Source organism: Mchenga conophoros, linkage group LG2, assembly GCF_057382185.1.
Source record: "Mchenga conophoros isolate Kocher_MC1m ecotype Shallow Benthic linkage group LG2, M_conophoros_male_GT1.1, whole genome shotgun sequence".
Taxonomy (NCBI): domain Eukaryota; kingdom Metazoa; phylum Chordata; class Actinopteri; order Cichliformes; family Cichlidae; genus Mchenga; species Mchenga conophoros.
In genome coordinates, this window is record NC_140527.1 from 1,869,835 (window position 1) to 1,897,665 (window position 27,831).

General features: G+C 44.5%; 2 protein-coding genes and 1 long non-coding RNA gene across 4 annotated transcripts; 2 read left to right on the forward strand and 1 right to left on the reverse strand.

Moving 5' to 3' along the window:
• Window positions 1-177: 177 nt before the first annotated feature.
• On the forward strand, window positions 178-5,700 carry tmem129 (transmembrane protein 129, E3 ubiquitin protein ligase). Its single transcript, XM_085282482.1, has 7 exons — window positions 178-432; window positions 864-922; window positions 1,954-2,211; window positions 4,264-4,424; window positions 4,503-4,662; window positions 4,748-4,820; window positions 4,901-5,700. Exons 1-7 carry the CDS (start codon window positions 228-230, stop codon window positions 5,086-5,088), a joined length of 1,104 nt encoding a protein of 367 aa, XP_085138608.1. The 5' UTR covers window positions 178-227; the 3' UTR covers window positions 5,089-5,700.
• A 1,192-nt stretch (window positions 5,701-6,892) lies between these two features.
• atoh8 (atonal bHLH transcription factor 8) lies at window positions 6,893-19,534 on the reverse strand. The gene is made up of 5 exons (XM_085282496.1): window positions 19,141-19,534; window positions 17,783-18,983; window positions 16,906-17,061; window positions 15,494-15,685; window positions 6,893-7,479 (listed from the first exon to the last, which is right to left on the reverse strand). Exons 2-5 carry the CDS (start codon window positions 18,410-18,412, stop codon window positions 7,453-7,455), a joined length of 1,005 nt encoding a protein of 334 aa, XP_085138622.1. The 5' UTR covers window positions 18,413-18,983; window positions 19,141-19,534; the 3' UTR covers window positions 6,893-7,452.
• LOC146581432 (uncharacterized) lies at window positions 19,029-27,755 on the forward strand. 2 transcript variants are annotated; one of them, XR_014893404.1, is made up of 4 exons: window positions 19,029-19,888; window positions 20,256-20,491; window positions 27,394-27,508; window positions 27,589-27,755. It is a non-coding gene; the product is annotated as an uncharacterized LOC146581432 (long non-coding RNA). The 2 variants fall into 2 exon arrangements; XR_014893405.1 differs by lacking the exons at window positions 27,394-27,508; window positions 27,589-27,755 and adding an exon at window positions 21,194-21,891 and having other exon boundaries at window positions 19,035-19,888.
• Window positions 27,756-27,831: the final 76 nt, after the last annotated feature.

A 27,831-nucleotide genomic window follows, 5' to 3' on the forward strand; every position in this document is an offset into this window, starting at 1 on the left:
TCTAGAAGATTTTCCCTTTACAGATGAGCTGAAGCTGAAGTGAAGAGCATATGTGTGATAGGCAGACCAGACTTTCGGTTCGTCTTCTTTAAGCCGGTAGGGGGCGGTAATGGCTCAACCCGGTGTTTGAAAACGGCATTTTGAAAAAGCGTCGAAGAAAAGAAAAGACGACGAAGAAGAAAACGTATGCGGAAGTGAGGTAAATATACTCGGACCTTGGCAGTAGTATGGAGAGCCCGGAGCTGTCGTTTACTCTGGCTTACGTGGTCCTCTCCTTCTGTTTCGTGTTCACGCCCAATGAGTTCCGCTCGGCCGGCCTCACCATCCAGAACCTGTTCTCGTCGTGGCTGGGCAGCGAGGACGTGGGCTTCATCCAGTATCACATCAGAAGGACCAGCATCACCATCGTGGTCCACTCCGCGCTGCCTTTAGGTAAACTCGTCACTGTCACACAGGTAGAAGAGCACTCTGTTCCCCGCAATCACGTCACGCACACAGTGGGTGTTAGAACCAGTGTCACCATTATAACATTTTGGAACCATGGGTAAAAAAATGAGGCATTAAGAAAAGATTAGAACAGTTTAAATAAGTGAATAATTTGTACTTTAAATCCACGCACAGGTCAGTAATGATGGAGGACACGCCCGTGGGAGCGATAACACTTTGATTTTGAGCTGTTAAATCAGTGCTTGTCCGTAGACACGGGTTTTATATACGAGAGCCCCGAGCAGAGGACGGTCGCGGTGTCGTCTGACCTGGTCTTGGTTTGTTGCTCCGTGGAGGGGCCTGTGATGTTTGTGTACCTGATAAACATGGAGCAGGTTCGTGTTTGTCTGATGCTATATTGTGTCTTCTCTCTGCAGGTTACTACATGGGAATGTGTGTCGCTGCTCCAGAAAAAAACCTGGTTAACATTTACCAGGTGGGTTGGCTGATGCTCTCTGCCTGCAGCCTGCACGGGGCCACGCCCTCTGTTGTGTACTTAAGGAAACACATTTATGCTGATGTAGATCCTGGAGAACAGGCGGTGCATTTGGAGAGTGAGCCGTGCTATGAGTTTACACTGGCTCATATAAAACATTATCAAAAAAACAAAATCAGTTAAGTAAAAACCCACGACACAGGGCTTTGGAGTCGGTCATTAACTTTTATCCTTTCAGGTTCGATCTAATGCTCACCACTGTTTTTAAGCAAAGTCAGAGAATGGATCGTTAGCATTCGCAGTACACATTCTTCTTTATCCGTGTTAGCTCACTGGTAATGATGCTGGTGAAAGTCTGACAGAGAAGCAGGCTGACCAGCAGATGGCGGCGCAGCATCTGTTATTTATTTAAACCAAAACTCTTCCAAACAGAAGAAACGGCTCCTCTCGTGGTTACGAGCTGCTCTGTTCTCATCATCGTCCATCTCTTTTACTGCAACACGTGCCCACGCTCTGCTACAGCGCTTGGGTGAAAGTGATGTAACTGTGCGTGACAAACGGTGCATTTTCCACTGATTGTGTGTTTGATTTCTGCCTTGTTGATCAGAGTAAGCTGTGGGCTGTGGCATGCAGGGCCCACACGTGCACACTGTTAAAGGACTGCTTATGCCTACAGCCTTTTAGCCGACTCGTTCCTGGTGCAGCTTCCCCGTCTCTGGGTCCAGCTGCTGTAGCTGGGAAGAAAACCTTATGAGGCATCACATTTCCACGAGGGTTTCATGACTCTGTGGGGTAGAAAAGTTTGAATTTATGCAGGAAATGGCTTTGTTTGCAGAGTAGCACATTTGATGAATTGAAAAAAGAAGACAGTTTTCCATAATGTAATCTGTAGGAATAACCAGAACACAGGAGCCAATAAGCAAACATGTTGGAGTCATTTTGTTGTTGTCGTCTTTTGTTTAGGTTTAGTGGTTCAAACTCTCTTGATCATGAACCTGAAGCAGTGATCTCTTGTGTTGTTGTTTCTCCAGGTTGGTGACAGCTGGAGAGCGTTTCTCCTTCTGTCTCTCTGCCTCCAGTCGGTCAGCTGGATAATTGTCTTCTACTGGTCCCGGCGTCGCTGGCACAATCATCCAATCAGTAAGGTGCTGCAGGCCCATGTGCAGCCCCCTTTCTCCAGCTGGGGCTCTGTGGCAGTCAGCATCAACACTGAGTTCAGACACATAGATAAGTTTGCTACAGGAGCACCGGGAGCTCGAGTCATCGTCACTGACACCTGGGTGTTAAAGGTGAGTGTTAATAAATATGCGTATAGCTTTTCTTTGGCATTATAACTGCACAACTCTAGTTTCACGCACTGCAGAGAAACTCTGAGAAATCCTGATCCTGTGCTTTCCTACGAGTCTCAGTTGTCAGGACAACAGTCCACAGAAAGTCCTATCAGAAAAATGACCCTTACATCATAAACATCTTTTTTTTCAGCCTCTTCTCGCTATCATCAGAGAGAAACGTGTAAATGACTGTTTCTGATAGACTGTTGATCATAAATGAAACAAAGCGTCCGTTTGTTTCTGCTTTTATAAAGTCTGTGGTTAAAGGGCTCGCAGCTGATGTGAGATCCATCACAGTTAGGAACCGTTATCACAGACGTACTAGAAGGAACCTTGACCCCGTTCAGTTGAAAACTGATGATATTTATTATTGCCATTGTTTCCCTGCACTCTTCGTCTCCAAGGCAACCATTTCAGAGACGGGAAAATTGCAGATTGGTTGCACGTTGTTGCGGTAATGCTGTCGCGGTAACGTTGTCGGGGTAACGCTGTCGCAGTAATGTTGTTGTAGCAACGCTGTCGCGGTAACGTTGTCGCGGTAACGCTGTCGCAGTAACGTTGTCGGGGTAACGCTGTCGCAGTAATGTTGTTGTAGCAACGCTGTCGCGGTAACGTTGTCGCAGTAACGTTGTCGCGGTAACGCTGTCGCGGTAACGCTGTCGCAGTAACGTTGTCGCAGTAACGTTGTCGTAGTAACGCTGTCGCGGTAACGTTGTCGCAGTAATGTTGTCGCAGTAACGCTGTCGCAGTAATGCTGTCGCGGTAACGTTGTCGGGGTAACGTTGTCGCAGTAACGTTGTCGTAGTAACGCTGTCGCGGTAACGTTGTCGCAGTAATGTTGTCGCAGTAACGCTGTCGCAGTAATGCTGTCGCGGTAACGTTGTCGCGGTAACGCTGTCGCGGTAACGCTGTCGCAGTAACGCTGTCGCGGTAACGTTGTCGGGGTAACGCTGTCGCAGTAATGTTGTTGTAGCAACGCTGTCGCAGTAACGTTGTCGCGGTAACGCTGTCGCGGTAACGCTGTCGCAGTAACGTTGTCGCAGTAACGTTGTCGTAGTAACGCTGTCGCGGTAATGTTGTCGCAGTAACGCTGTCGCAGTAATGCTGTCGCGGTAACGTTGTCGGGGTAACGTTGTCGCAGTAACGTTGTCGTAGTAACGCTGTCGCGGTAACGTTGTCGCAGTAATGTTGTCGCAGTAACGCTGTCGCAGTAATGCTGTCGCGGTAACGTTGTCGCGGTAACGCTGTCGCAGTAACGCTGTCGCGGTAACGTTGTCGGGGTAACGCTGTCGCAGTAATGTTGTTGTAGCAACGCTGTCGCAGTAACGCTGTCGCAGTAACGTTGTCGCAGTAACGCTGTCGCGGTAACGCTGTCGCAGTAACGTTGTCGCAGTAACGTTGTCGTAGTAACGCTGTCGCGGTAACGTTGTCGCAGTAATGTTGTCGCAGTAACGCTGTTGCAGTAATGCTGTCGCGGTAACGTTGTCGCGGTAACGCTGTCGCAGTAACGCTGTCGCGGTAACGTTGTCGTGGTAACGCTGTCGCGGTAACGTTGTCGCGGTAACGTTGTCGCAGTAACGTTGTCGTGGTAACGTTGTCGCAGTAAGGTTGTCGCGGTAACGCTGTCACACTTGCGGTCTGACCATGGAAAAGTGATTCTGTGCACGGCGAACAAACAAACGCAGACCTGAGCTACAAGGACACAGAGCGACGGCCGTGGGCTTCCTGTGGGCTCTAATCATTGTGATGATTAACTGACCAACTAGACAAATCCATTCTGAGCTTTTCATGTAATCATTTTGGTACATAAATATTTTTAGAGCATCTTCACTGGTTTTCTGTTATCCTGCATCTTAATATGTTTCGTTTTTTTAATGTTGGTTATTTATAGAACAGGGACTTGGTAACTTTGCTGCATTTCAACAAGAATCCAACTGCTGACTTGTGCGCATGAGCTGCAGCTAGACTTTGTCTTCTCAGGCACATCTGACCCTCTTTGTCTGCTTCTAGGTGACCACGTATCACATTTACATGGCCCTGCAGAGCGATTGCCACGTCACAGTGACAGAGTCCACACAGCACCACCTGAGTCCGGATTCAGCCTCGCCCACAGAGATCCTGACCCTGAGAGTTGACAGCATTAACCCTGCTGTCACACCATTCAATATCAAGTATGTGTTGTCTCGACAAAACGGCACGTCTCGTGTCAAAACAAAGAGAAATCAAATCGTCTTTCCAACTCGTTCCAGGCTCAACTCTGCGGAGTACGCAGAGCTCCGGGAGAAGCTCCGGGCTCCCATCAGAAACTCTCCTAATGTGGTGATCCATCGAACGCTCGGTGAACTCTTTTTGGAAACGTTCAAGGCTCAGGTGGACCTCAATCAGCCGTACGCCCTCCCCCACGGACAGGTACACACTGCTGCATTCATCAAATTGTGTCCAGTGCTGAGATGAGATGAGTCAGTCAGTCAGCATGTGCTGTGTGCGTACACAGGAGTTAGAGCCCTGTATCGGCTGCATGCAGGTTCCAGCAAACGCCAAACTGGTCACGCTTTGCCACGAAGCAGGTAAAACTACGCTGATCGTTTTTTGGGTGGGTTCATATGTGCTCGTGTAACTACGCCTGTGTGATTCCTGTCTGCTACAGAGACCGATGATGACGATTCAGACTGCCAGCAGTGTCACTGCAGACCCATGTGGTGTCTGTTGTGTCTGGGTCGATGGTTCGCCAGCCGTCTAGACGAGCAGACACCGGAGACGTGGTTGTCCAGCAGGGTTCCCTGCCCTACTTGTAGAGCCAAGTTCTGTATTCTGGATGTGTGCGCAGTCCAATGACGGGCACACGTCTCCCCCCACACTGACTTTTAATGTTTCCAATGTTGACCAAGGGTTTCTGCTCAACATCCTCCAACCAGAGCGGCACCTGGACTGGATGTGGTCGTGTTCTATTTCTGCTTTTATGGAAACGAAATAAAAACAATTCTATGAGGAATCATTTATTTCATATTTGTATGTTGTTACAGCACCAAATCTTCTCATGAAGGGCCCTTTCTGCATCTTTTCTTATGCAGCGTAGCAACAAATATGAAATAAGTAAACATGAAAAGTTTTAGATGGAACATTTATCATGTAAGGGCAAAATTCTGATTACTGTGATGTGGAGCGAATGTATGAATCTACAGTTTAATAAAGTTTAACTCAACTTGGTTTATATTTTAAATGTTTGTATGAATACCAAATATTGAAAAAGGGTGTAAATAATAAATGTACTGATATGGAAGGAAACCTCGCAGACATGGATGAAAGCTGCTGCCTGCGGTGGATTAAACGATGCCTGGAAACGGCTCACACATCCAGTCACCTGACTTTGTTTGTTTTTCAAATGTATTTGAGAAAAATAATACAACAGATAAACGACACCATTAATAAATGTTTTCTGTACGTTTGTCCTGCTGTTTCACATTAGCATCGTTTCCTAGCAGGGGGCAGCTTCTTTAGTGTTTAGTGGTACAGACGTCTGTGGATTCTCTTCATCTGTGACACTTTCATAATGAGTTTGCGGTTCTTACTCTAATTTTAAGTCATTCGTAGATCTATAGAAGGATACTTGATTGATCCCATCAGCGTGGGCTCAGATTGTGGTCATAAATATTTTGTACTTGTAAATTAGGATTCATATGTGTAAAATAGATTTGTGTGTGGACTCCATAAAGCACCCCCCCAATAGCCAAACCCACCTGTTCTCTGATTGGATAGTTACATTTGTGATTGACATGACATTGGCCAATCAGATGAAAGGAAGAAAAACTGGGTCAAAATTCGTACTTGTAACTTGAAACTTGAGTGCAGAGTTTCACACGTATTTTTTGGCTAAGTCCACACACAAATCTTGTTTACACACACAAATCCTAATTTACAAGTACAAAATATTTATGACCACAATTTGAGCCCATAGGTCAAGATTTCTGACTGGGAACTCACCATTGCCCCGGCCCAGATTTGTAGAAAGGTACAATTCAAGCTTTTGACAGCGACCTCTGTGTGTGGACCCTGATGGGCTGCGGAGCTTCTGACTATAGACGCGCTACCATCCACATTTGCACATGGACAAAGATTTTATTTTATTTAAGACGTCTTCATTTATCTGATTTTTTTTTATTCAGAACTATTTATGTTGCACAGCTGTTCCTGACAGACTGATAGTGAAAAATCACAGAGTCCATGAAAACTACAGATAAAAACCAAAGAGGAGGAGCTGTGACAGAATATGTACGGAGCCCCGCAGGGGACATGGGAGGAAAAAAATTAAGACGGACTTTTGCGAGATCTCGCAAAAGTTGAATTCCAACAATGGCGGCAGCTACTTAGTTGTAATATTACTCTTTCTGCGTCACAAAATACACTTTTAAGATATTTTGAGGCGTGAATGTAGTTGTGTAAATGTCAGATATCTGCTCGGTTTACAAGACATCACATATGCAAAAGTGCTCCGACGTTTTCGGAGATGTATGAAACTTTTGCGAGATCCCGAGTTAGTTTTGCGAGATCTCGCAAAAGTCCGTCTTAATTTTTTTTCTCCCATGTCCCCTGCAGGGCTCCGTAAATATGGGACAGAAAAATGAATGTAAGAACACTTCAGTGGGGTTGGAATATATCATTTATTTATTGAAGGTGTTTATTTTAATTCCAAATCTGTATGGCCTTTCATTCATACTTTCTCTCACCTTAGGATTTGTACCTTAGTTTTAGCATCGTTTACATTTAATGTTGAATCCATACAAGAAATCAAGATGTTTAGTAATGTTGCTTAAATTGATATACAGAACAGAGAGTAGCAAAGAAACCTAGATTTATGTAAACATTGTCATATTATTGGTTAAATATTTAGGTAACTGCCATGTCGGGTAAATTAAGCAAAGTTAGGATGATCATTGTTCACATACTTGTAAACACTACTATCTATTATTAATTCTTAGGTGTCATCCTGATCATCCTTCTGTCCACCAGGAAACATTATCAGCTATTTCTCAGGAAATCTAAATTGAATCCGAATGACATGAGCCTCTTTGTTTTTACAGTAAATGCTACTGTTTCATGCTTTTTTCGTTCTACACAGTGCAACAGTAGAGTGTGGCCTGAGGCTGGCTGTGTGATCGTGCAGTGGGAAGAGGTGATTCTGGTAGCAGTAGTCTCAAAACATCAAACATCCTCGGGCATTCTTCCAACCTGCCAAAATAAAATCATTTCAGTTAATAAAGGAATGTGTTTATTGTGTGTGCTGCATGAGGAAGCATGTGATGAGGAAAGCGTTCATTTAGATCTAAACCTATGCAGGACAAAAAGTGATTGTGAATGGAAGATAAGACGAGAAGATGATCTTCAATCCGATATTATTTATACAGCGCCAACTCATAACAACAGTCACCTCTGTACTGTAAGGTAGACCCTACAATAACACATGCAGAGGAAAACTCAACAATCATACGACCCCCTATGGAAGAAACCTCCGGCAGAACCAGGCTCAGCGAGGGGCGGGGCCATCTGCCATCAGCTGGGCAGTGTTATTATTTTTCATGTAGCAACAAAATGACCTTCTTCTGATACTCAGAGTGAAAAGTTGCAGAGAATCATTGCTTAACTAAACTGTCACAGAATAAATGTATTAGTATTTACATGGTAACTGGACTGATGGCTCTGCACTTTTCTGCTCTCCTGGAGGACTCAACGCGCTCTATGCAACACGCCACATTCACCCAGTCACACCAGCACTTTCTTCTTTCAGTGCTGTTTAGCTAACATTCACGATGGATGCATCAGAGAGCAACTGGGGGGTAGTATCTTCCCCAAGCATATTTGGCATGCAGATTAGTGGGAGCCCAAACCAGTTGAGGTGGTTCAGGGATCTGACAAGGATGCCTCCTGGGCGCCTCCTGGGTGAGGTGTTCCAGGCATGTCCCACCAGGAGGAGGCCCCAGGGCCCATATTTCTCGGCTGGCCTGGGAACGCCTTGGTGTTCCCCGGATAAGCTGGAGGAGGTGGCTGGGGAGAGGGAAGTCTGGGCTTCTCTGCTTGGGCTGCTGCCCCCACGACCCAGCCCCGGATAAGCGGAAGAAGATGGATGGACGGGAGCCTGGATCAAACCCATAACCTTCCAGTCAGTAGCTGACCTGCTCTACCACCTGAGCTACAGCCAACCAACATACCAACTTGTACTCGTACCTCACTTATTTGCTGCATAGCGCTGTTTGAACGTTGATGAGGGATGTTGGGACCTCGAGGAAATCCCACCTTAATTTGTGTAAGTGGGATTCAGACCAAAGACAGCTGTGACGATTCAGTAATTTGTTTTGAGGTTTTCCAAACACGTAAACACTTAACAGTGGCGATATGAATACAAAACACTATTTTCCTGTTATACAGGAATTTACCAGGAATATGCACATTTATTTGCACAGCCTGGTGATGCTCGAGATGTAACAAATAACCCTTGCATCCCATTTAGAAATGACAACTTCACCGCCTCATTGTTACTTTGTGACCTCTTATATAATGTATATTCTGTGCCTGCTGTCATAAATGCCTCATGGTTTTAATGCTCTCCAATGGTTTGATTTCTTTACTGCTGGTTTTTAATAACTTTACTTGAACCCACTTGCAGACCTCCAAAGTCTGACCCGGTGACCTCGCTGTCGTGACGTTTCCATGAAAAGTGACCAGGGTGCCATTAAAGGTCCCTGGTTATATTTTTGTAAATATGATTAAATATGGAAACTTGCAGGAGTCCTGGATGTTTCGTTAATATTTTAATTAGCCAATACTTTGACATGTTTTGATGCATCTATCCCTGTTACAGGTTTCATGCCCTCACATCTCTGATGTCGTCATGTTTACACTTTCATCAAGACTGGACAGTGTACATCCACGCGCCAGTATTATGTCACATTAATAGTACCACCCAGTGGCAACATGCCATCAACAGTAGGTGATAAACATCCACTATACAGAACTTTTTCCGAGTGATGTGAAACACACAAACATATAAACACTGTGTTTTGTTGTGTATTATAGAAGCTAGATTCAACACGGACACAGACTTTTGCTCCTAGCTTTAGGAGGATTTACGAGATATTCCACAGACCTTCAGCATTTATGACTTTCTGTCCACCATCTTGGTTTTGAGTAAAACAAACTACCCATGAGTGGCCAATAGTAAGCAGAGATGAAGGACTGGCGTCCACTGTGCTGGCTGATATGCAGCTATAACAAAAACGCATGCATAGCAACCACTATAAAATCTGATGCTTACTGAGAGTCTGGCAAATATTAGGCCGCCCTCATAGTGCCACCAAGTAACAACAGGAAATCAGCATTAGGTAACAAACATCATGTGATCTACATGAAACCTTATCGATATTTAGAAATACTGATATAGTGAGAAAATATTGTTAATTTTACTTCTGTCTCCTCAAAACTATTTGTTAGAAAGTAAATAACAACCTTGTAATTAGAATTATTCATAGTGATTTTATGAAGCTGTTGTAAACATTCTCCCAGCAACAGAAACAAAGATGCAGCCAAATTACACACACCTGAGATGGTTAATGGTAGTGTGTATTAGGGCTGCCACAAACGATTATTTTGATAGTCGACTAGTCACTGATTATTTTTGCGATTAGTCGACTAATCAGATCCATTGGACGTAAAACGTACAGCTTATTGCACCAGCAGCATCTGCTCTTATATAACTATCATTAGCTTACAGCTTTAAGTGTTTAAGGTCTGTGCTAACTAAAAATAAAGAAAAGATGATAGTTTATTAAATTTTAATGAAATTTGCAGATTGTTTCGGTGAAGTTTAATAAACTCCTTGCTATCTAAAATATAACAGGACACCGGAGTAAATTCTGGAGCATCTCACACTTCTGATAATCAGCTGTCTGCTTGATGTTTATTCAGCTGTGTAAAAACTATAACTTTAATCTCAGCCAAACCGATTTACTCAGGAACAAATAAAATACTAAAAAAGCCAAACAATAACATGTTTAAGTTATCTAAGTGACTTATATATCATGTTTAACCTGAGTAGTGAAAGACGGCGGTGGGTTTGAAAACGATTTGCGGGGAGTCCGGTGTTCTCACGGCTCTAGTTAGCTTTGCCCCCGGCTAGCTATCGAGCTAGTGGGTAACAGACGTCTCCGAAAACGTCGGAGCGCTTTTGAAAATATGTGGTGTCCTGATAAACTGAGCAGATATTTGAGGTTTACACAGCTACATTCTCGCCTGAAAATATGTTAAACGTTTATTTTGTGACCCAGAAAGAATAATAAGAGTAATATTAAAACTAACTAGCTGCCGCCATTGTTGGAAACTGAGCTGGGCTGCGCTATGAATTCTGGGACACAGCTTCTTCTTCTTCGGGGTTTAACGGCAGCTGGCATCCTTGTACATGCAGTGCTGCCATCTTCTGTTTCAGTCCGTTATTACACTCTTAAATCCTGCCACTTATTCCTGCGTCTTTTGGGATCTTACAAAGCTTCAAACGACGCGTCGACTTTAATAGTCGACGTAATCGTGACTAGTCGACTAATCGTGGCAGCCCTAGTGTGTATAACCAGTCTCACCCACAGTAGTACAAAGTGGCCTCTTCAGTGAATGTGTAATGTTTTGTGCTCTCTGCTTTTCATATATGGATACAGATACAGCATGGTGCAGGTACAGAGGCTTCACCATTGAAGCGGTTGCTTGATGGTTTCCAGTTTATTAGGTTTGTCCTGTATGATGAGTGACCCGCAAACTGGCCTACCATTGGAGGGTTGCTACTGCAGGCTCTTTGTTGCATACAAACAAAGCTTTTTATTTTATATTTTTAAGATATGAAACGGCACAGCGGCAGTTCAAACCTGTTTTTGTTCAGTCTTCTTTGTCCTGAGTATGTGTGACCTCAGAGCCAATGAAACAAAAAGTTTTTTTTCCTGCTAAACGTGTATACAGACTCAGAGGCTCTGAGAAAAGCACACACACACACGCACACACACACACACACACACCACTACCCCCTACCCTGTCTTTCCACCAGCTGCTGCTGTCTGACAAGCTGATGATGACTGTGTTTTTTCCCCTCCTTGTTTCAAAGTATGTTGGAGCAGATGGCCCGGAGAGGCAGAGCACGGGAATGTGTTAGAGAGACTGCTGGGGAATGTGCCAAGTGTGTGTGTGTGTGTGTGTGTGTGTGTGTGTGTGTGTGTGTGTGTGTGTGTGGTTTCAGTTCGCGTGCCTTCTCACTGCCCTCTGCCCTTTATGGCGCCAGCTTTACTTCCCCTTCACTCTAAACATCTGGTGTCTGGGGTTTACAGAACACGCACATGTAGACACACACACACACACACACACACACACACACACACACACACACACAAAGCTAGCCAGAAAAAGCTCTAAACTCGTTTACATCTAAAAGAGCAACGTGACTCGATTAGTGTGAAGTGCAGAAGTAAGAGTCCACCGACTCTGTGGTTCAACAAAAATGTGTAACGCTACGCAACATGTAAATAAAAAGTGCAACACCTTTCATACAAAATACAAAGTTCACATTTATTTTAAAGGGTTAAAGTTTTTGAATTGATACGTTCAGCACGTTTCAGCATCAGCTCTGCTCTGTGAGCTCTGGAGAACTAAGGAGGACGTTTGAAAGCAGATATTTGACGGGCACATTTCAGTTGCTCAATAGTTGGACGCCATCTTTGTCCTACTTTTTCTTTGATACTGTTCAAAGGTTCAATATATCTGCATATAAAATAGACAAAGTATGCAATGCTTTTGTTAAATGTCTTGAATTAAAGGTGAAATTCTGAACTTTCTACACATTTTGATTGTTTGATTTAAACTTAGTTGTGTTGGTCTACAGAAGCAAAATGACCAAGTCCAAACACTTATGGCCTGACTGTATAAATACACAGCAGCCCTCTGGATTTGTTTCAGGAAGGGTGTGAAAACACTGACAAATCAAAAGGAAGCAGCCAAAGTAGCTTTAAGTTACTTCTAAAATATTTCTGTGTTTCAAACTTTTTATTCTCTTGCTAATTATGTCTGAGCACTCAATGTCACAACCACTGTACTCCTCCAATCACAGGACTATATGAGGACTAAGATTACTTCACTTTATATACATTTGTCCAATTTGGTTTTATTTATACAGCACATCAACAGTGACCTCGAGGCACTTTATACTGGAACCCAATAATAAATAACAGAAAACAGAGAAAATGCCCAAACTCAGATGACCCCCTATGAGCAGCGGTTTCCTCCCTTTTAACAGGAAGAAACAGGCTGATGGAGGCGGAGCCATCTGGCACGACCGGCTGGGAGTAGGGGGAGGAATACACAGTAATGTAGATTTTACACCATCTACTAAAGTCCCCTGTACACCAACACAGTCACACCTGGATCAAACAATGATGTGATGGAAGTTCAGACTTTTATCTTCAATTTGAGAAATTCAATTCAAATGTATTTACACACATCAACAGTCGCCTCAAGGCGCTTTACACTGTAAGGTAGACCATGCACTAATACAAAGGAAACCCCAACAATCAGATGACCCCCTATGAGCAGCACTTTGGCGACAGTGGGAAGGAAAAACTCCCTTTTAACAGGAAGAAACCTCCAGCAGAACCAGGCTCAGGGAGGGGCGGGGCCATCTGCTGTGATTGGTTGGGGTGAGAGAAGGAAGACAGGATAAAGACATGCTGTGGAAGAGAGACAGAGATTAATAATAACCAATAATTAAGTGAAGAGTGGTGTATACACATGGTGAGGAACAAACACTCAGTGGATGATCTGAAAATCCGCTGAGTGTTTGTTCCCATTCTGGGAAGCCCCGGCAGCCTGGTCCAGCCCTAACTATATGCTTTAGCAAAAAGGAAAGTTTGAAGCCTGATCTTGAAAGTAGAGATAGTGTCTGTCTCCTGAATCCAAACTGGAAGCTGGTTCCACAGAAGAGGGGCCTGAAAACTGAAGGCTCTGCCTCCCATTCTACTTTTAAATACTCTAGGAACAACAAGTAGGCCTGCAGAGCGAGAGCCAAGTGCTCTAATAGGGTGATATGGTACTACAAGGTCATTAAGATAAGATGGGGCCTGATTATTTAAGACCTTTAAGTTTCAGGGAGTTTTTAGGACTTCCTGATAATAGTGGCTCAAGAGTTGGGAGTTCACCTTGTAATCGGAAGGTTGCCGGTTCAAGCCCCGGCTCTGACAGTCTCGGTCGTTGTGTCCTTGGGCAAGACACTTCACCCGTTGCCTACTGGTGGTGGTCAGAGGGCCCAGTGGCGCCAGTGTCCGGCAGCCTCGCCTCTGTCAAGTGCGCCCCAGGGTGGCTGTGGCTACAATGTAGCTGCCATCACCAGTGTGTGGATGTGGTGTAAAGCACTTTGGGGTCCTTAGGTACTAGTAAAGCGCTATACAAATACAGGCCATTTACCTTTCAGTTTCTCAGCATCATACATGTCATGTCTTAAAAATATCACTTAAAAAGCTTATGTGTATTTTATGTGTTTGTATTGAAACAAACATCTGTAGCCTGCTGCTTCTGTCTGGCAGCCTTAAACAGTTCATGCAGTACTTTTGTTAAATCCCCTAAAATCCTCTTACACTGTGTCTGCTCGCAGACCACCACAAACCAAACAAAAGCAATTGAAGTATAAAAAACACAAAGAAAGAAGAACTGAATAAAGAAATGTAAAAAATATTGGACCCCATGGAGAATGCAAAACACAAACTGGGAGACAGAACTGAGTGACATGGAGCGCTGATGTAAAAACACCTGAGGAGTAGAAACAGGTGAAAAGAATCGTTGGAGTCTCTGCAGCCTAAGCCTACAGCAGCATAACACATGAATGATTAGTTATACTGCTAACTATTGGCTTTAATAAGGAAAGTCATTAGCCAGTCAGCAGAGTGGGTGTCGTCTCCTGAGTCCACGCTGGTGGCTCTGTCCACAGCAGCCTGACAGCTACAGTTCTACCAACCTGATTCTCTAAATGTTGGGATGCTGTCTCAAACATATATAAGAACAGAATGCGATGGTTTGCAAATCTCATGACGCCATATTTTACAGAAAACTGTTAAATAAACTGTTTAAATTGAGACATTTTACTATTTCCTAAAAAATGAGCTCACTTTGATGGAAGCATGTTTTAGAAGCTCAGGAGGTAGACTGTGTCATCTAATTGGAAGCTTGCTGTTCCAGTGTGCATGCCAAATATCCTGGAGCAGAATACTAACCCTAATCTATCAGAGTGCAAATGTGGGTAAATGTTAGACAGAAAGCACTTAGGAAAAAGTGCTAGCTTGAGCAGGTGAATGAGGCACATTATACAAAGTCACGTGAGTGCTCAGGCAGAGCAGAAAGATGCTAAGAACCAGTGCAAAAGCTGCAACGGGAGGAACAAAGTAAGTGGTGCCACAAGAAACAGCTGGAGGAACATTTAGCAGCTAACCAGATTAACTGGCAACAGGTAAGTTACATAAGGCTGCGAGTCAGTCCTGGATGATCCTCAGGTGTAGACATCGTTCTGTCATGGACGTCTCTGTGAACACGCAGCAAGCGCTCATGCAAACGAGCGACATGTGAACATGATGCAGAAAGGCTGCTGTCATCGTTTGACCACAGCTCATTAAAACTGTTCTGCAGCCCTCGTTTAAAAGTCTTCATCTATGACACTTTGATGGAAAAGCACCATCGAAGCTGGAGGGCAGATACAGGTTTTATACCAACGTGTGCTCCCATGTAGCCTAAAACAAACAGAGTGAAGCTGTTCAGCAGCAAACTGTTCTACACAGCTTTGAGTTTTAGTCTCGCTTATCTTTCTTGATGCTTCTCTACAGTAAGCTGAGAGAAAACATTTGAGTGCGCGTCCTGCTCCTGTCAGCAATCAAACACTCTTCAACAACATCTCCAAACGTTCTCTGAGAAGCGTTGCTGCCATCAAACACTTTTCTTAAACTGGCACATTTTCTCACGTTTCACCTGCTTTCTGTGTTGTAAAATGTGAGTTTATGACAGTTGTTCCAAAACGTTCACGAACTTTTGGAAACTACAGGAAGCAAAGTTAGCCTGCAATGTGCTGTTCTGGGATAACGTGGTACTGTGGTATCTTTAACATATGATGGGGCCCAATCATTCAAGAACGTGTGTGATAAAAGTTAACTGTAAATGCATGTTTATGGGAGTTCCACCTCACCTTCCTCTTCTTGCTCCTTCCCTCGGCCTGCAGGGTCCGTGTGCACTGTTCAACACACTGAGAGAAGCTCACGCTGCTGTGATCTGAACTGTAGTCCAGCTCCGCGAGCTGAGCCAGAGACAGGATGTAATTGCAGGCTATACGTAGGATCGCCAGCTTGGAGAGCTTCTGCCCGTACGAGTAACACGGCACCTAGAGCACGGTCCGTGGTTGGAGGAAGGAAAAGAGAAGGAAATGATTCTCCTTTAGCCTCTTCTCGTTTGTCTAAAGTGTTGTGCTGTTTTCAAAGAGAAACATATGGACTTATCCTCTATTACTGTTGTTAGTGCATCACGTATTAGCTCATCACGTGGTACCAAAGACAAAACCACATTTTGATTAAGTCTTTGAGGTTTAAGGAAACCATGGTTTCACACTTCCAAACCTTTTCACCATTAATGGAAGTGAGTAATATCAATCTCCACATATGACCTCACAATGCAGAGAGTGGAGCCTCCAGAGGGACAGTGATAAGTAGTGTAGTTAAGGTGTTTACGCCGTCACACAGCTACACTGAAACAACTGCCATCACGTGTTGTAATGTATTGTGAAATAGATTCAGAGATATACACGGAGAAGCTTTACTTTACAAACTGAAGACATCAAATATATGAAGCAGGACATATGGAATCATGTAACTAAAGAAATAAGTCTAAATATGTCTTATATTTGAGCCGCGCTTCGCTTTGTCCACAGTGCTTAGTCTTCTCTCAGTGAGCTTCATGAAACAGCCACCTGACATGGATTCACCTCACAGGTGAGCCTGTCGGGGTTCACCTGTGGAGTTGGGACCATCAGGTGTGTTGGCAGCAGTCAGGTTGGTGCACAGCTGACAGCCTGTTTGACAACTGTTAGAATTCATATTATGGTAAGAACCAATCAGCTAAGTAAAGAGAAACAACATCAAGAGCTATGATGAAACTGACTCAGCAGCTCTGGGAACCCCATCAGACTGCTGGAAACCATTCCAGGCGACGACCTCGTGAAGCTCATGGAGAGGATGCAGAGAGTGAGCAGGAATCACAGCAAAGGCTGGATATGAGGAAGAATCTGAAATCTAAAACATGTTTGCAGACATTTCACAGCTTTTGGGTTTAATGCATAACTCCACATGTGTTGATGCCTTCAGTGAGAATCTACAATGCAAACAAACAAAGTGCAAACAAAGGCTGAGGAAAACTTTAGGATGGTGGACAGACAGTCACTCATCTACCCAGGTTTTCATCCTGTCAGCGTAGGAGTCGGTGCGACACCTTCAGAGTTTCTTTTTAGGGAGATGATGTGTGTCTCTCAGAAGATGAACCTGGCTGTCAACCAGCCATCAGAAAACATATATTTGTACATAGAGGGACATTATAAAGTGTGAGTCTGACCTGTTTCCTCAGAGCCTCGAATGCAGCACTGATGGTATGGACACGGGTCCTCTCCCTGGCGTTTGCTAGCAGCCTCCTGGTCTGCTGGATGGCTTTGACTTCTGGAAGATGCCCAGATCGATCAGGACTCAACCCAATCCGCTTCCTCAGAGACTCCTGGTGAAACACGGGCCATGGGGTTAGGCCTGGAGTTAGCACACTATCACTGAGCTTACCCTCTAGGATGCATTTCCTACTTACTCTGGCAGCAACCTTTGGATCGTGGACTATCTTAAACGTTTTTTCCTTTTATTTGATTACTTATCAATCAATTAAATATATATTCAATTCTTCCAGGAGTCCTCTTAATCTATAAAAGGTGAGATTTTTTGTGAAATCATAAATGGCTTTTAAGTCTGACACTTTAACCGTAAGAACATGATGTGGAGAAGTTAGTCGATGACTTGATTGGCCACATTTCATTGAACAAGTTTCAGTTGATTGGACAATTAATGAGGTCATTTGCTTCAGTTCACTGAGGGTTGCAAACATTATGCACAGCTCTCCCAAGGTCCCACCACAGCATTTCACTTCAGTGTAGCTCAGGAGGTAGAGCAGGTCATCGACTGATCAACACTTTGGTGATTCAGCCCAGCCTACATGCCAAACGTCCTTGGGTAAGGTTGTAGTTGGTGGTTCACACATTGTTTCTGTATTTTGGCTTATTTTGAGGTCAGATGAAAAATACCCCTTTTGGTTTATCCGTGGCTGCATTTAAATCGTTTTAAACCAGCTAAAGACCAGAGGACTGTTTATTATTTACTGGCAATTAAAACCTTTGAATTTTAGAGGGTGTACATTCTTTTATACACGATTATATGTGAAAGGACATATTCACCTTATGCGAAGGGACCTGTGGATCCATATGTTCGTGACACTCGGAGGACTGTGAGACTCTGGCGGCAGACTGGCCGGGAGGCGCCTCTAAGGAAAACACCTGGTGACTGGCTGAGTTGCAGGTTGATGTTGAAGGAGGGAATATCGACTGAAGGCCCAGTTTTAGTCTGCTGGACAGAGGCTGGGAGATGGAGGTGGGCCAGTGGGAGATCTCTGGGTTAGAGAATGAGGAGGTGGGCACCTGGGAAACTTTGGAAGCATCAACAGGCACATTACTGCCAATTCTCATATCTATGGCACCACCACTCTGAGCTGCAGCCATGTCTTCTTTTAATCCTGACAGAATCCCCGTGGTACTGGCCATCGGCTCTTGTGACATCATCAGGTGTCTCTTGAGTGGAGCCAGCTTGTGGACATTATGCGACTCCATATGGGCGTCATCTACCCAGTCTGCATCAGTCACGTCAACTGTGTAGGTGTTCATCCTGTCGGGCTCGGGGCCATTGAAAAACCTTTTAGGTTCGCGGGACTTCCTCTTGAACTTCTTGTTAGTGCTAGGCACAGAGACCTGCTGTGGGTCTTTGTTATCAGGTCTGTTCCACATATTACTCAGAGGAAGGGGATTCTTCATTTTGCAACAGTTAGGGTAACAAACAGGTAACGTAAAATCGGATTTGAACACAAAAAACGGTGATATTTGGAAATGTACATGAACTACAAAATCTTAAAAGTTGTCCAGTAAATCATTTCAGTTCTTTCACTGTGTAGGAGCGAGCATCAGCTGAGCCTTCACCTCCTGGAAGAATGTGTTTCACTACTGCACAAAAAAGACTTTTGGTCCCAGTGTTTCATTCAGGAATACACCGTTAGCTTATTTCATTGCACGGACAACTGCACAATCGTGTGCATTACTTCAGTTTTACAAGCAGGTTTTCTGTGGCTCCACTCTGTCTTCATAGCAGTCTCTGAATAATCCACGTTAGTACATAAAGCTGTGTAACATCTGCTGCTCAGTACAAGTTGTCCCTCTGGATGGAGAAGTGCAGAGCTGTAAAGGTTTCTTTCTGTGAATGCAGTCCAGGCCTCAGAATTGGGGTTACAGTGGAACTGTCTGAGCGTGGCTCCAGTCAGTCTGCATAGCAGCACCGTGAATAACCCACACTGATACACACACTGAGCACAGATACGCTGGAGTGCAACTGCTGGACATAAAAATGAGAACAGCGCATGAAGAAAGTAGCAGCTCTTCAGGAGCACAGTCACACACACGCTATAAAACCACTTATTCACACTTTGCAAAGCAGCCGGGGGAGCAGACTCTCGTTAGAGTTGCAGGATTTAACGAATAACTTTACATACTCTGCGTAAGTGTCAGCATGGTACCGGACAGAGTCACACGGTAGTTTCCAAACACCTCAAACTTCCCTGAAGGAGTGTCAGCAGCAGTTGCGGTGATACCCCCGGGATCGATCCATCCCTCGGCGAACTTCTGGGCCCTTCTTAAGGAAAGCTCCGGTGAGCTGAGGTTGAAACTCGGTGCGCTGTAAGCAGTGGCGTCGATCAGTGATTTGCTCTCCCGGCGTTAAAGACTGAGAACTAGTTCACTGCCTGGACTCGCTCAGTTGTCACCGCACACATCGGCTCTGGTCCTCCGCGTCCTCCTGCTTCACTGCACGCGAATACAACCTCGCGCTCCTCCAGCTCCAGTCGCTGGCGTCTGACTGGCTGGAGCCCCCCCTCCCCTCCGCGCGCGTGCACACGCACACACGCACGCGAGGAAGGATTTGCACATTGGTTTGTTGACGTTTTGTTTTTTAACCACAACTTCGCTGTTGTAGCAGGACATCCGCGACGAAACAGATCAACGGTGCCATACGCTGGCACGAGACTCACGAGCTGAGGCGCATGTGCTCATACGACGCTGCGAAACTTACAGTAAAAACAAATCTGCGGACGGTGTTTCAGTGTACCTGTGACTGGGATGAGACAGTTCATCTTCCCCGTGTAACTTGCTCGGTGCCAGCATTGAGGGGTAGGGGCGCCGTGAAAAAACGTGGATACCGCAAACCATGACAGCCCTAAAAGAAATGGATCAATATCTACTTAGGTAAGTAGATATTTTTGCAGGGGTATATGATGATAACATTATTAGATTTTTTTTTTTACATTGATTGGTACCAAATACAAAAAAATACGTTAACTTTTTGGAAATGTCATCTATAAAAAGTATTTTTATAACTTAAACATTTTTATTTGTAACATTAAGTATTGATAAATATTACTTAAATATTTTTTCAAACAAAGTATAGCCAACTAAAACAATCTGTCATAGGCAGTGTGCAAAATATAATAGACACCTTTCCAAAAATGCTCTGTTTATGTGAGTTATAATGAATTATTATTACAAAATACATGAAAAAAAAATCTGTCAAGGCAAATGGCAGGACTCAAACTCAACCTGCGTTTATTTACAGAACCCCGATTCTGTACATACAGTAGTGAGAGGAAGGGGGCGCCAGGGGATCCAGGGAAAGGGAAGCAAACTCTTCTGTTCACAGAGCCGGTCACTCGCACGTCCCAGATCAAACTCCATGCTGACGCTCCTCACAAACACACTCATCACCCAACAAGGGTCCAAGGTGAACAGCAGGAATCCGACTCAGCCGCCACCTTAAGTGGTGACCGATCAGATGAAGATGATGCGCAGCAGGTGAGTTGATTGTCAGCAGGTACGTAGGAACCCGAGAGAAGTACTGTCCAGGCAGGGAGGAGTGCAGAGAAAAGAGACACACACAATAACAAGCAGTGACAGGACACCAGAGAGGACTGCAGGACCAAGACAATTTCCCAAGGAACCTCCTGCAATTAGACACATTTTTGGCAAAAGATTTTACTTCTTAAGAAATCAGTGGTGCTGGTTCAGTGTCAGGAGTGTGGGTCTGAGGGGATGGGAGTGGGACAGCTGCCTAAGCCAGAGATTAGATCAGTATAGGTCTTAAATAATCAGGCCCCATCTTATCTTAATGACCTTGTAGTACCATATCACCCTATTAGAGCACTTCGCTCTCGCTCTGCAGGCCTACTTGTTGTTCCTAGAGTATTTAAAAGTAGAATGGGAGGCAGAGCCTTCAGTTTTCAGGCCCCTCTTCTGTGGAACCAGCTTCCAGTTTGGATTCAGGAGACAGACACTATCTCTACTTTCAAGATTAGGCTTCAAACTTTCCTTTTTGCTAAAGCATATAGTTAGGGCTGGACCAGGTGACCCTGAATCCTCCCTTAGTTATGCTGCAATAGACGTAGGCTGCCGGGGATTCCCATGATGCATTGGGTGTTTCTTCGTCACTCACTATGTGCTAACAGACCTCTCTGCATTGAATCATATCTGTTATTAACCTCTGTCTCTCTTCCACAGCATGTCTTTATCCTGTCTTCCTTCTCTCACCCCAACCAATCACAGCAGATGGCCCCGCCCCTCCCTGAGCCTGATTCTGCTGGAGGTTTCTTCCTGTTAAAAAGGAGTTTTTCCTTCCCACTGTCACCAAAGTGCTGCTCATAGGGGGTCATATGATTGTTGGGTTTTTCTCTGTATCTGTGAAGCGCCTTGAGGCGACTTTTGTTGTGATTTGGCGCTATATAAATAAAATTGAATTGAATTGAATTATACCATGGAAGCACGTTGGCACATAAGTGATGTAATACATATATGTATTACATTTCACATTTGTAATTGGTGCAGGCAGGTGCATGTTGGCTAAAATAACAGAAACACATTATTTTCTGTTAGAACTGAAGTAAACTAACTAATATTAAAAAAGTCAAGCAGTTTCTCTCATGTGGACTTTGGTATAAGTTTCATTTCCATCTGTCTGTCTTTCTTTTGTGAAACATCAGCTCTCAGCATCACCTTGGAGCACGTGCACCTGAAAGAAACCAAACCAGTCTTTGTTGGCAAAAACAAAACAACACTAATGCCATGAAATAAACACATTTATAAGTACCTTGTGAAGCAAACGTTGATGGTGACATGTTAATACTTTCTGTCCCTGTCAGTCATGGGACCTTAGATTCATCACTTTTCTCCCCCTTAGGGCGCTTCTGAGCAGGGGTGGGCACATGAGAAACTGGGAGGGCCACACCAGTAAGCTGAACTCTTATCTCTTTAGATCCTACAATTAACAGTACAGATGTTGCAATCAGGCAGAGGTGTGGACTCGAGTCACATGACTTGGACTCGAGTCAGACTCGAGTCATTAATTTTATGACTTTAGACTTGACTTGAAAAAATGTTCTAAGACTTGTGACTTGACTTGGACTTTTACACCAATGACCTGGGACTTGAATTGGACTTGAACCGGTTTACTTGAAAAGACTTGATATTTTACCCCAAATATAAAACTTAACATGCATATTATATAGAGATTGAAAATGTGACGTCATTCACGGGTGGAACCGCAAAGGATTCTGGGAACTCGTGGCAAGCGGTACTAGCGCACGCAGGCTTTCAATTGAAATCAGTTATACAGCGATAAAAAGAAACACAAAAATGTCAAGAAGCCGTTGTATTATTAACTGCAATAGCCGGTCGCATGACAGCCACGAGAAGCCGACGGGTAAAGAGATCGGTTGTTATCGGATTACGTCGTTGAAGAGAAATTGTTCGAGCCATGTTTCCGAAGTAACAAAGAGGCGACGGATGGCCTGGATTGCAGCCATTCAAAGACCAAATATAACGTCCCAGAACACTCCAGCTCACAGGTTAGTCTGCTCCAAGCATTTACACGAAGGTCAGTGTTTTTTAGTAGTTAATGCGTCATTTTCATAACATAACTGGTGATATAGGTTACAAGCAAGTCTGGCGCTGAACAGAAATGGTCGCGCTATGCTCCTTTATTTATTGTGCATAAATAGTGAATTGTCCTGACACAATATTGCGTTTCGCTTCTGTTATTATGGTACATTGACAAAAACATATACTTTTATTCACAGGGTAAAACTGTTGTTTTGTATCACTAATTGCCCAGTACGATTACAGCATACAGTATTATTGTCACTGCTACATTTCTGTGATGCTACCAGAAATTATTTCCACTACTAATTAATTACCCTTGAGCTCAAAGGTCCTATTAATAAACGGTTAAGGAATGTGTATTTATGACGACAATTTGTGAGACTGGTAAACTTATGATACGTACGATGGTCTTTCGTTCGACACGGTGCGTTTCAAGGTCCTGCACCCATCCGTCGGTAAACTGTACCTGGGCTTGTTGCAGTGACCGGAAGTTACTAAACTTCATGAGTGTATGCACTCACTCCAAGAACCGTATAATTATAAATATGCATATAAATATGCTAAGATGAGATAGCTGACTTCATCTAACTAGCAAATGTTGTCCAGGCTACGTTGGTGATACAGTTTTTTTAATGTGTATGATATTTTTGTCATGCGATTTTAAAGCTGGTCCTACAACCGCATCCAAGAATAACATGCAGCTTATCTCAGAACTGTCGGTGAAAATTATTCTTGGAGCTAGGTTTAATTGAGCTGCATTTTAAAGAGGTGCAATTTCACAATTTGTGTATATTTTCTAAGTTCACTATTTTGTCATGTGTTGAGAAAAACACAGATTTTAAAATTACATGGTCTAATATTTACATTTAGCATAACTGCAACATTATTTTTTCTTTTTTTTTTTTAAAGACTCGAAAGGACTTGAAATTCAAAGTTTCAGACTTGTGACTTGACTCGGACTTTTACACCAGTGACTTGAGACTCGACTCTGACTTGCCTGACATTACTTGAGACTTGACTTGAGACTTGAGGATAAAGACTTGAGACTTACTTGAGACTTGCAAAACAATGACTTGGTCCCACCTCTGCAATCAGGCAATGAAAATGTGAAATAGGCATAGTGAAAACACTAACATGAGAAACCACGACTAAGGAAAAGCAACAAGCAGAAGAGATTTGTCCGGGTCAAGAAACACGAGGAGTGGACATTAGACCATCTGTGCTTTGGTCTGATGATGTCACGGTTCTGGGTCATTGTGACCCAGCATTTTGAGTTCTTGTGTTTTGGTAATATGTTATATTATGGTTTTTGTTCTGAGTCCTTGGTTGTGCCCTTTGGATTATTGTGATTTAGCTTTCAGGTTTAGTTGTGCGCGTGTGTTTATTGTCTTGTTCCCCAGTCAGTCATGTCTCATGTAACTCTGGTTCCTGGACTCTGTGTTCCCTCTGTTCTCTGTCAGTGTTGCATCTCTGAGTCCTGTCAGTTTATTTCCTGTTTTACATTGAAGGTCTTGTCTCATGTTAGTGTATTCTGTTTTACTTCCTTGTCTTGCCCAGTTACTCCCAGCTGTGCTCTCCCTCTGTGTTTCATTCCCTCGTTATCCCTCTGTGTATTTAAGCCTTGTCTCCGCCTCTGTTAGTTGCTGGTTCGTCTGCGTGTCTTCCTGCCGTGTGTCTCTCCAGGTTCCACGTCTCAGGTTTTTGTAGCTGTTCCCAGTTTAGGTTTTTGTTAGCATAGTTCCCTGCGATGCTTTGATTTGAATTTTGCCTTTCGTTATTAATAAACTTTCTCACAGCTACGTTGCCGTCCGTGCTTGGGTCCACATCCTTCATCTCCCAACAATCTGCCCTGCAGATCATGACAGATGAGTCCAAATTTGAGATCTCTGGTTCCACTGTGTCTTTGTGCCATGCAGAAAAGGTGATGGGATGGTCTCTACATGCATGGTTCCCACCGTGAAGAGTGGAGGTGATGTGAGGGGGCTTTGCTGGTGACACTGTTGAACATTTATTCAAAACTGAAGGCACACTGCACCAGCATGGCTACCACAGCATCCTGCAGCAACATGCATCCCATCTGGTTTGCATTTGGTTGGACCATCATTGATTTTTTGATTTGATTTGATTTGATTTGATATACCTTTATTAGTCCCACAAGGGGAAATTTCATAAGGCTGCCGACCTATTGCACGCAATGGCGGCGCCATCTTACCCTCCGACCATACATACATTACACAAACATCACATGGGGAAGACGGGTCAGAGAGGTATAACAATGGAAAAATGCACCACATGAGGAAAGATAAGGAGAAAAAAATAACTCCCCCCAGACTGAGCTCCAACAGTTTGAGAACAGAAAAAAACACCTCTGCACATGAAAAACCTCTTAATACACCAAAGAAACACATGACAAGCAACAGGGGGGTAAAGGGTGAGAGACAGCCGAATTAGACAGCACATCCGGGCCTGCGTGCGCTGGTGTCCTTGATCCACCGTCAAGGGAATAAGCATCGAAGGCATTTGGAAAGGGAGGGGGGATGAGTGTGTGCATATCAGTGTATATGTATGTGTGTGTGTCCACAGTTCAGCTGAGACAGTGTCCTTTGCCCTGCCAGGCTAAGTAAACAGTCTTCCAGCCAACCCAGGTGGCCTTGCATGGAATGGGAAGGAACAGACTCAACACAGTCGTTATCAGGGTGTTGTTGTTCAGCTCCAGCCTTGCAGCTGGCACCAAAGGGGTATGCGCATGAAGTGATGGTGCTTTTTACTTTAGTGCGAACAGCTCATATGAATTTCAAAGCAGTTCTACAGTCCAACACTGGTCTCTCAATCTCCCGTTGGAGAGCCGCGAGCTTCGTCATACTTGCGTTCTGTGATGTTGTCATTCTTGTGCTCAAGGAGCCGATTCTGAGAACTCACGACAGTGGGCCTCCCCGAGATGTCATCCAATTTGCGCTCAGAGATGTTATTCTGAGTATTCACGGCAGCCGTAGCCTCTCCAAGATCTTATCCATGCTGCACTCAATGAGCCCATTTTGAGAAACTCACGCCTCTCCCATCGTTCCAATCCCAGCGGGCAGCCTTGTGGGGGTTTGAACAGCCAGTTCCACTTTCTCAAGCCAGCTCCGATCAGCCAGAACCCTGTTATCATGGTTCCGAATAGATAGATATCTTCAGCACTCAGGCTCACCCGAGCCCAAACTTCTCGTTGAGAAAGGGGTGTCAATTGCATTTAAGGACCAGTTTTCAACAGGACAATGACCCCAAACACACCTCCAGGCTGTGTACTAGAAGAAGTATACTAGATGGCGGCGCGCACAGACGCAGCGGCTCTATGCTCTCCACTTAGGTGCCTTTCTTTTTGGTTTCTCCACTTTTTCTTCTTCTTTTGTTTTCCTTATTGTGAAGCCAAATTTTCCTACAACCATCTGGAATTATGCAAGATCGGATATAACAGCCAGATCCCCATTACCAGTGATTATCAGAGGGTGCACAACATCCCCCCGGAGATAGCGAGAACATCGGGTGCTCCGTGGATTGTTATCGGCTCTGCCAAGAAACGCAGGCGGCGGAAGGAACGCAAACAAAAGCGGGGATGCCTGCCGGGCCTGCTAGCCAGGCTAAAGAGGCAGCCTTTCAAACCACCGCTCCCGAGCATCTTTCTGACCAACGCACGGTCGGTTGTCAACAAAATAGACGAACTGAACCTACTTCTCGCCGCACAGCCAATCGTCCGTGACTGCTGTGTCCTGGTCGTCACGGAGACATGGCTCACTCCGCGAGGCTCCGCCTACGACAGCCGTAACGCTCCGACAATCCATCAAGCGGTGCGGCTTGGTAGCTTAGCAAAGTCGCACTGAAACATCTGACAGATTTTCGAGCGCCGTGCACATAAAATCAGTTCGAGGTCAGTAAACACAACCAGAGTTCATACATGAGGCACACGGGGTTATAAGGGGCTCTGTCGACTTTCAGAAAAATCAAAGGATTGGTTTTAAGTGCGCCGTATTTTCCAAACAACACGGTAATAACGACGGCCCGCTAGCATGCGCTACCAAAAATAGTGCTTTGTTGTGTGTCTGAGGGACGAAAGCTAAACCAGTTCCACACCAGTGAAGCTGCATTTTTACAAACCAGTTCTGGTTCATGTTTCATTCAACGATCTGCTTTCGCTCTTCTCATTCTGCGTCATCATCCAATTCCACCTGTGATCTTGTGTCACCATTGCTCCCTGAGCTTTGTGTTGGTTCTTCACCTGACAAATAGGACATACATGACAATAAGAATAAAATGTGGAGCTGCTTCAGTGTGTCTGTCACTTTGTGCAGATCTTGACTCATCAGTAATGTTTGTAGGCTGAGTGCGTTTTTAAAACAAGTTGTGCAAACTGCACTACAAGGTGGAATATTTGCAAAATCATGACTATGACCTATGAATACGTCAGTGCCATTAAGATGAAATTATTGTGTCACCAACATTTTAAAGTTAGACATATAATTCTAACAGCCTCTGTAATCTAATATCCGGGCTGCTCGAGGCTCCGTTTTCTCTGACAGCTTCAGTTAGATTAGAAACGCTGCTCTGAGACTGAGAGAACTAACAGTGCTGCCTGCTGTGCAAACACGTTATTCATGGTTACATACAGTTTTAGACTGATGTGGGACAAAGCCTAGCATAGCCTGTAACGTTATTGTGACGGACACATTTTATGTGTCAGACCCAGGACCCTGAGCAGTTATGGACTAATATTATGATGTATGTATTTTGTATTGCTGTCCCTCGTTCTCCCTGCTTGTAGACGTGTGTGTGTGTGGCCCTGGCAGGTGATTGGCCACACCTGAAGACCTTGACACACCTGCAGCTGATCAGGCCTGTCGGAGGAGCTACTTGAGAGTGTGGTGGAGCTCTCTCCGGCGCTGGATCATTGCGTGGCTTCACGTCAGTCTCTCGACCAGTTCCTAGTTTGAGTCTGCTGCATTATTGTGTGTCTGACGGCTTCCTCTCTCTTATGTCCCCAGGAGTTACGGGGAGACGAGAGGACAGCGAGCACGGGGTGCTCATCACGGAGAAGCGGAGACAGGAGCACTAGCACTGAGAAGAGGACACGTCACGGGAGTCGGGAGAGCACGGGATTTATTGTCATGTCTGTCCATCACTGTAAATAAACGCACTGCTTGTACATAGAGCACCGCGCCTGGGTCCTCCTTCCCTACACCCCCACGGTCTGCCAGCCAGACCGTGGCATTATGAGTGAACTTGGC

Excerpts from the sequence above, each read along its gene's own strand:
- atoh8 (XM_085282496.1), bottom strand. The coding sequence starts at position 18,412 with ATGAAGAATCCCCTTCCTCTGAGTAATATGTGGAACAGACCTGATAAC. Across the intron at positions 17,062-17,782 it reads CACAGGTCCCTTCGCATAAG|GAGTCTCTGAGGAAGCGGAT; the intron begins GTGAATATGTCC and ends GTGTTTCACCAG. Across the intron at positions 7,480-15,493 it reads GAAGGAGCAAGAAGAGGAAG|GTTGGAAGAATGCCCGAGGA; the intron begins GTGAGGTGGAAC and ends TTATTTTGGCAG.
- tmem129 (XM_085282482.1), top strand. The coding sequence starts at position 228 with ATGGAGAGCCCGGAGCTGTCGTTTACTCTGGCTTACGTGGTCCTCTCC. Across the intron at positions 433-863 it reads CCACTCCGCGCTGCCTTTAG|GTTACTACATGGGAATGTGT; the intron begins GTAAACTCGTCA and ends TTCTCTCTGCAG. Across the intron at positions 4,821-4,900 it reads CACGCTTTGCCACGAAGCAG|AGACCGATGATGACGATTCA; the intron begins GTAAAACTACGC and ends TGTCTGCTACAG.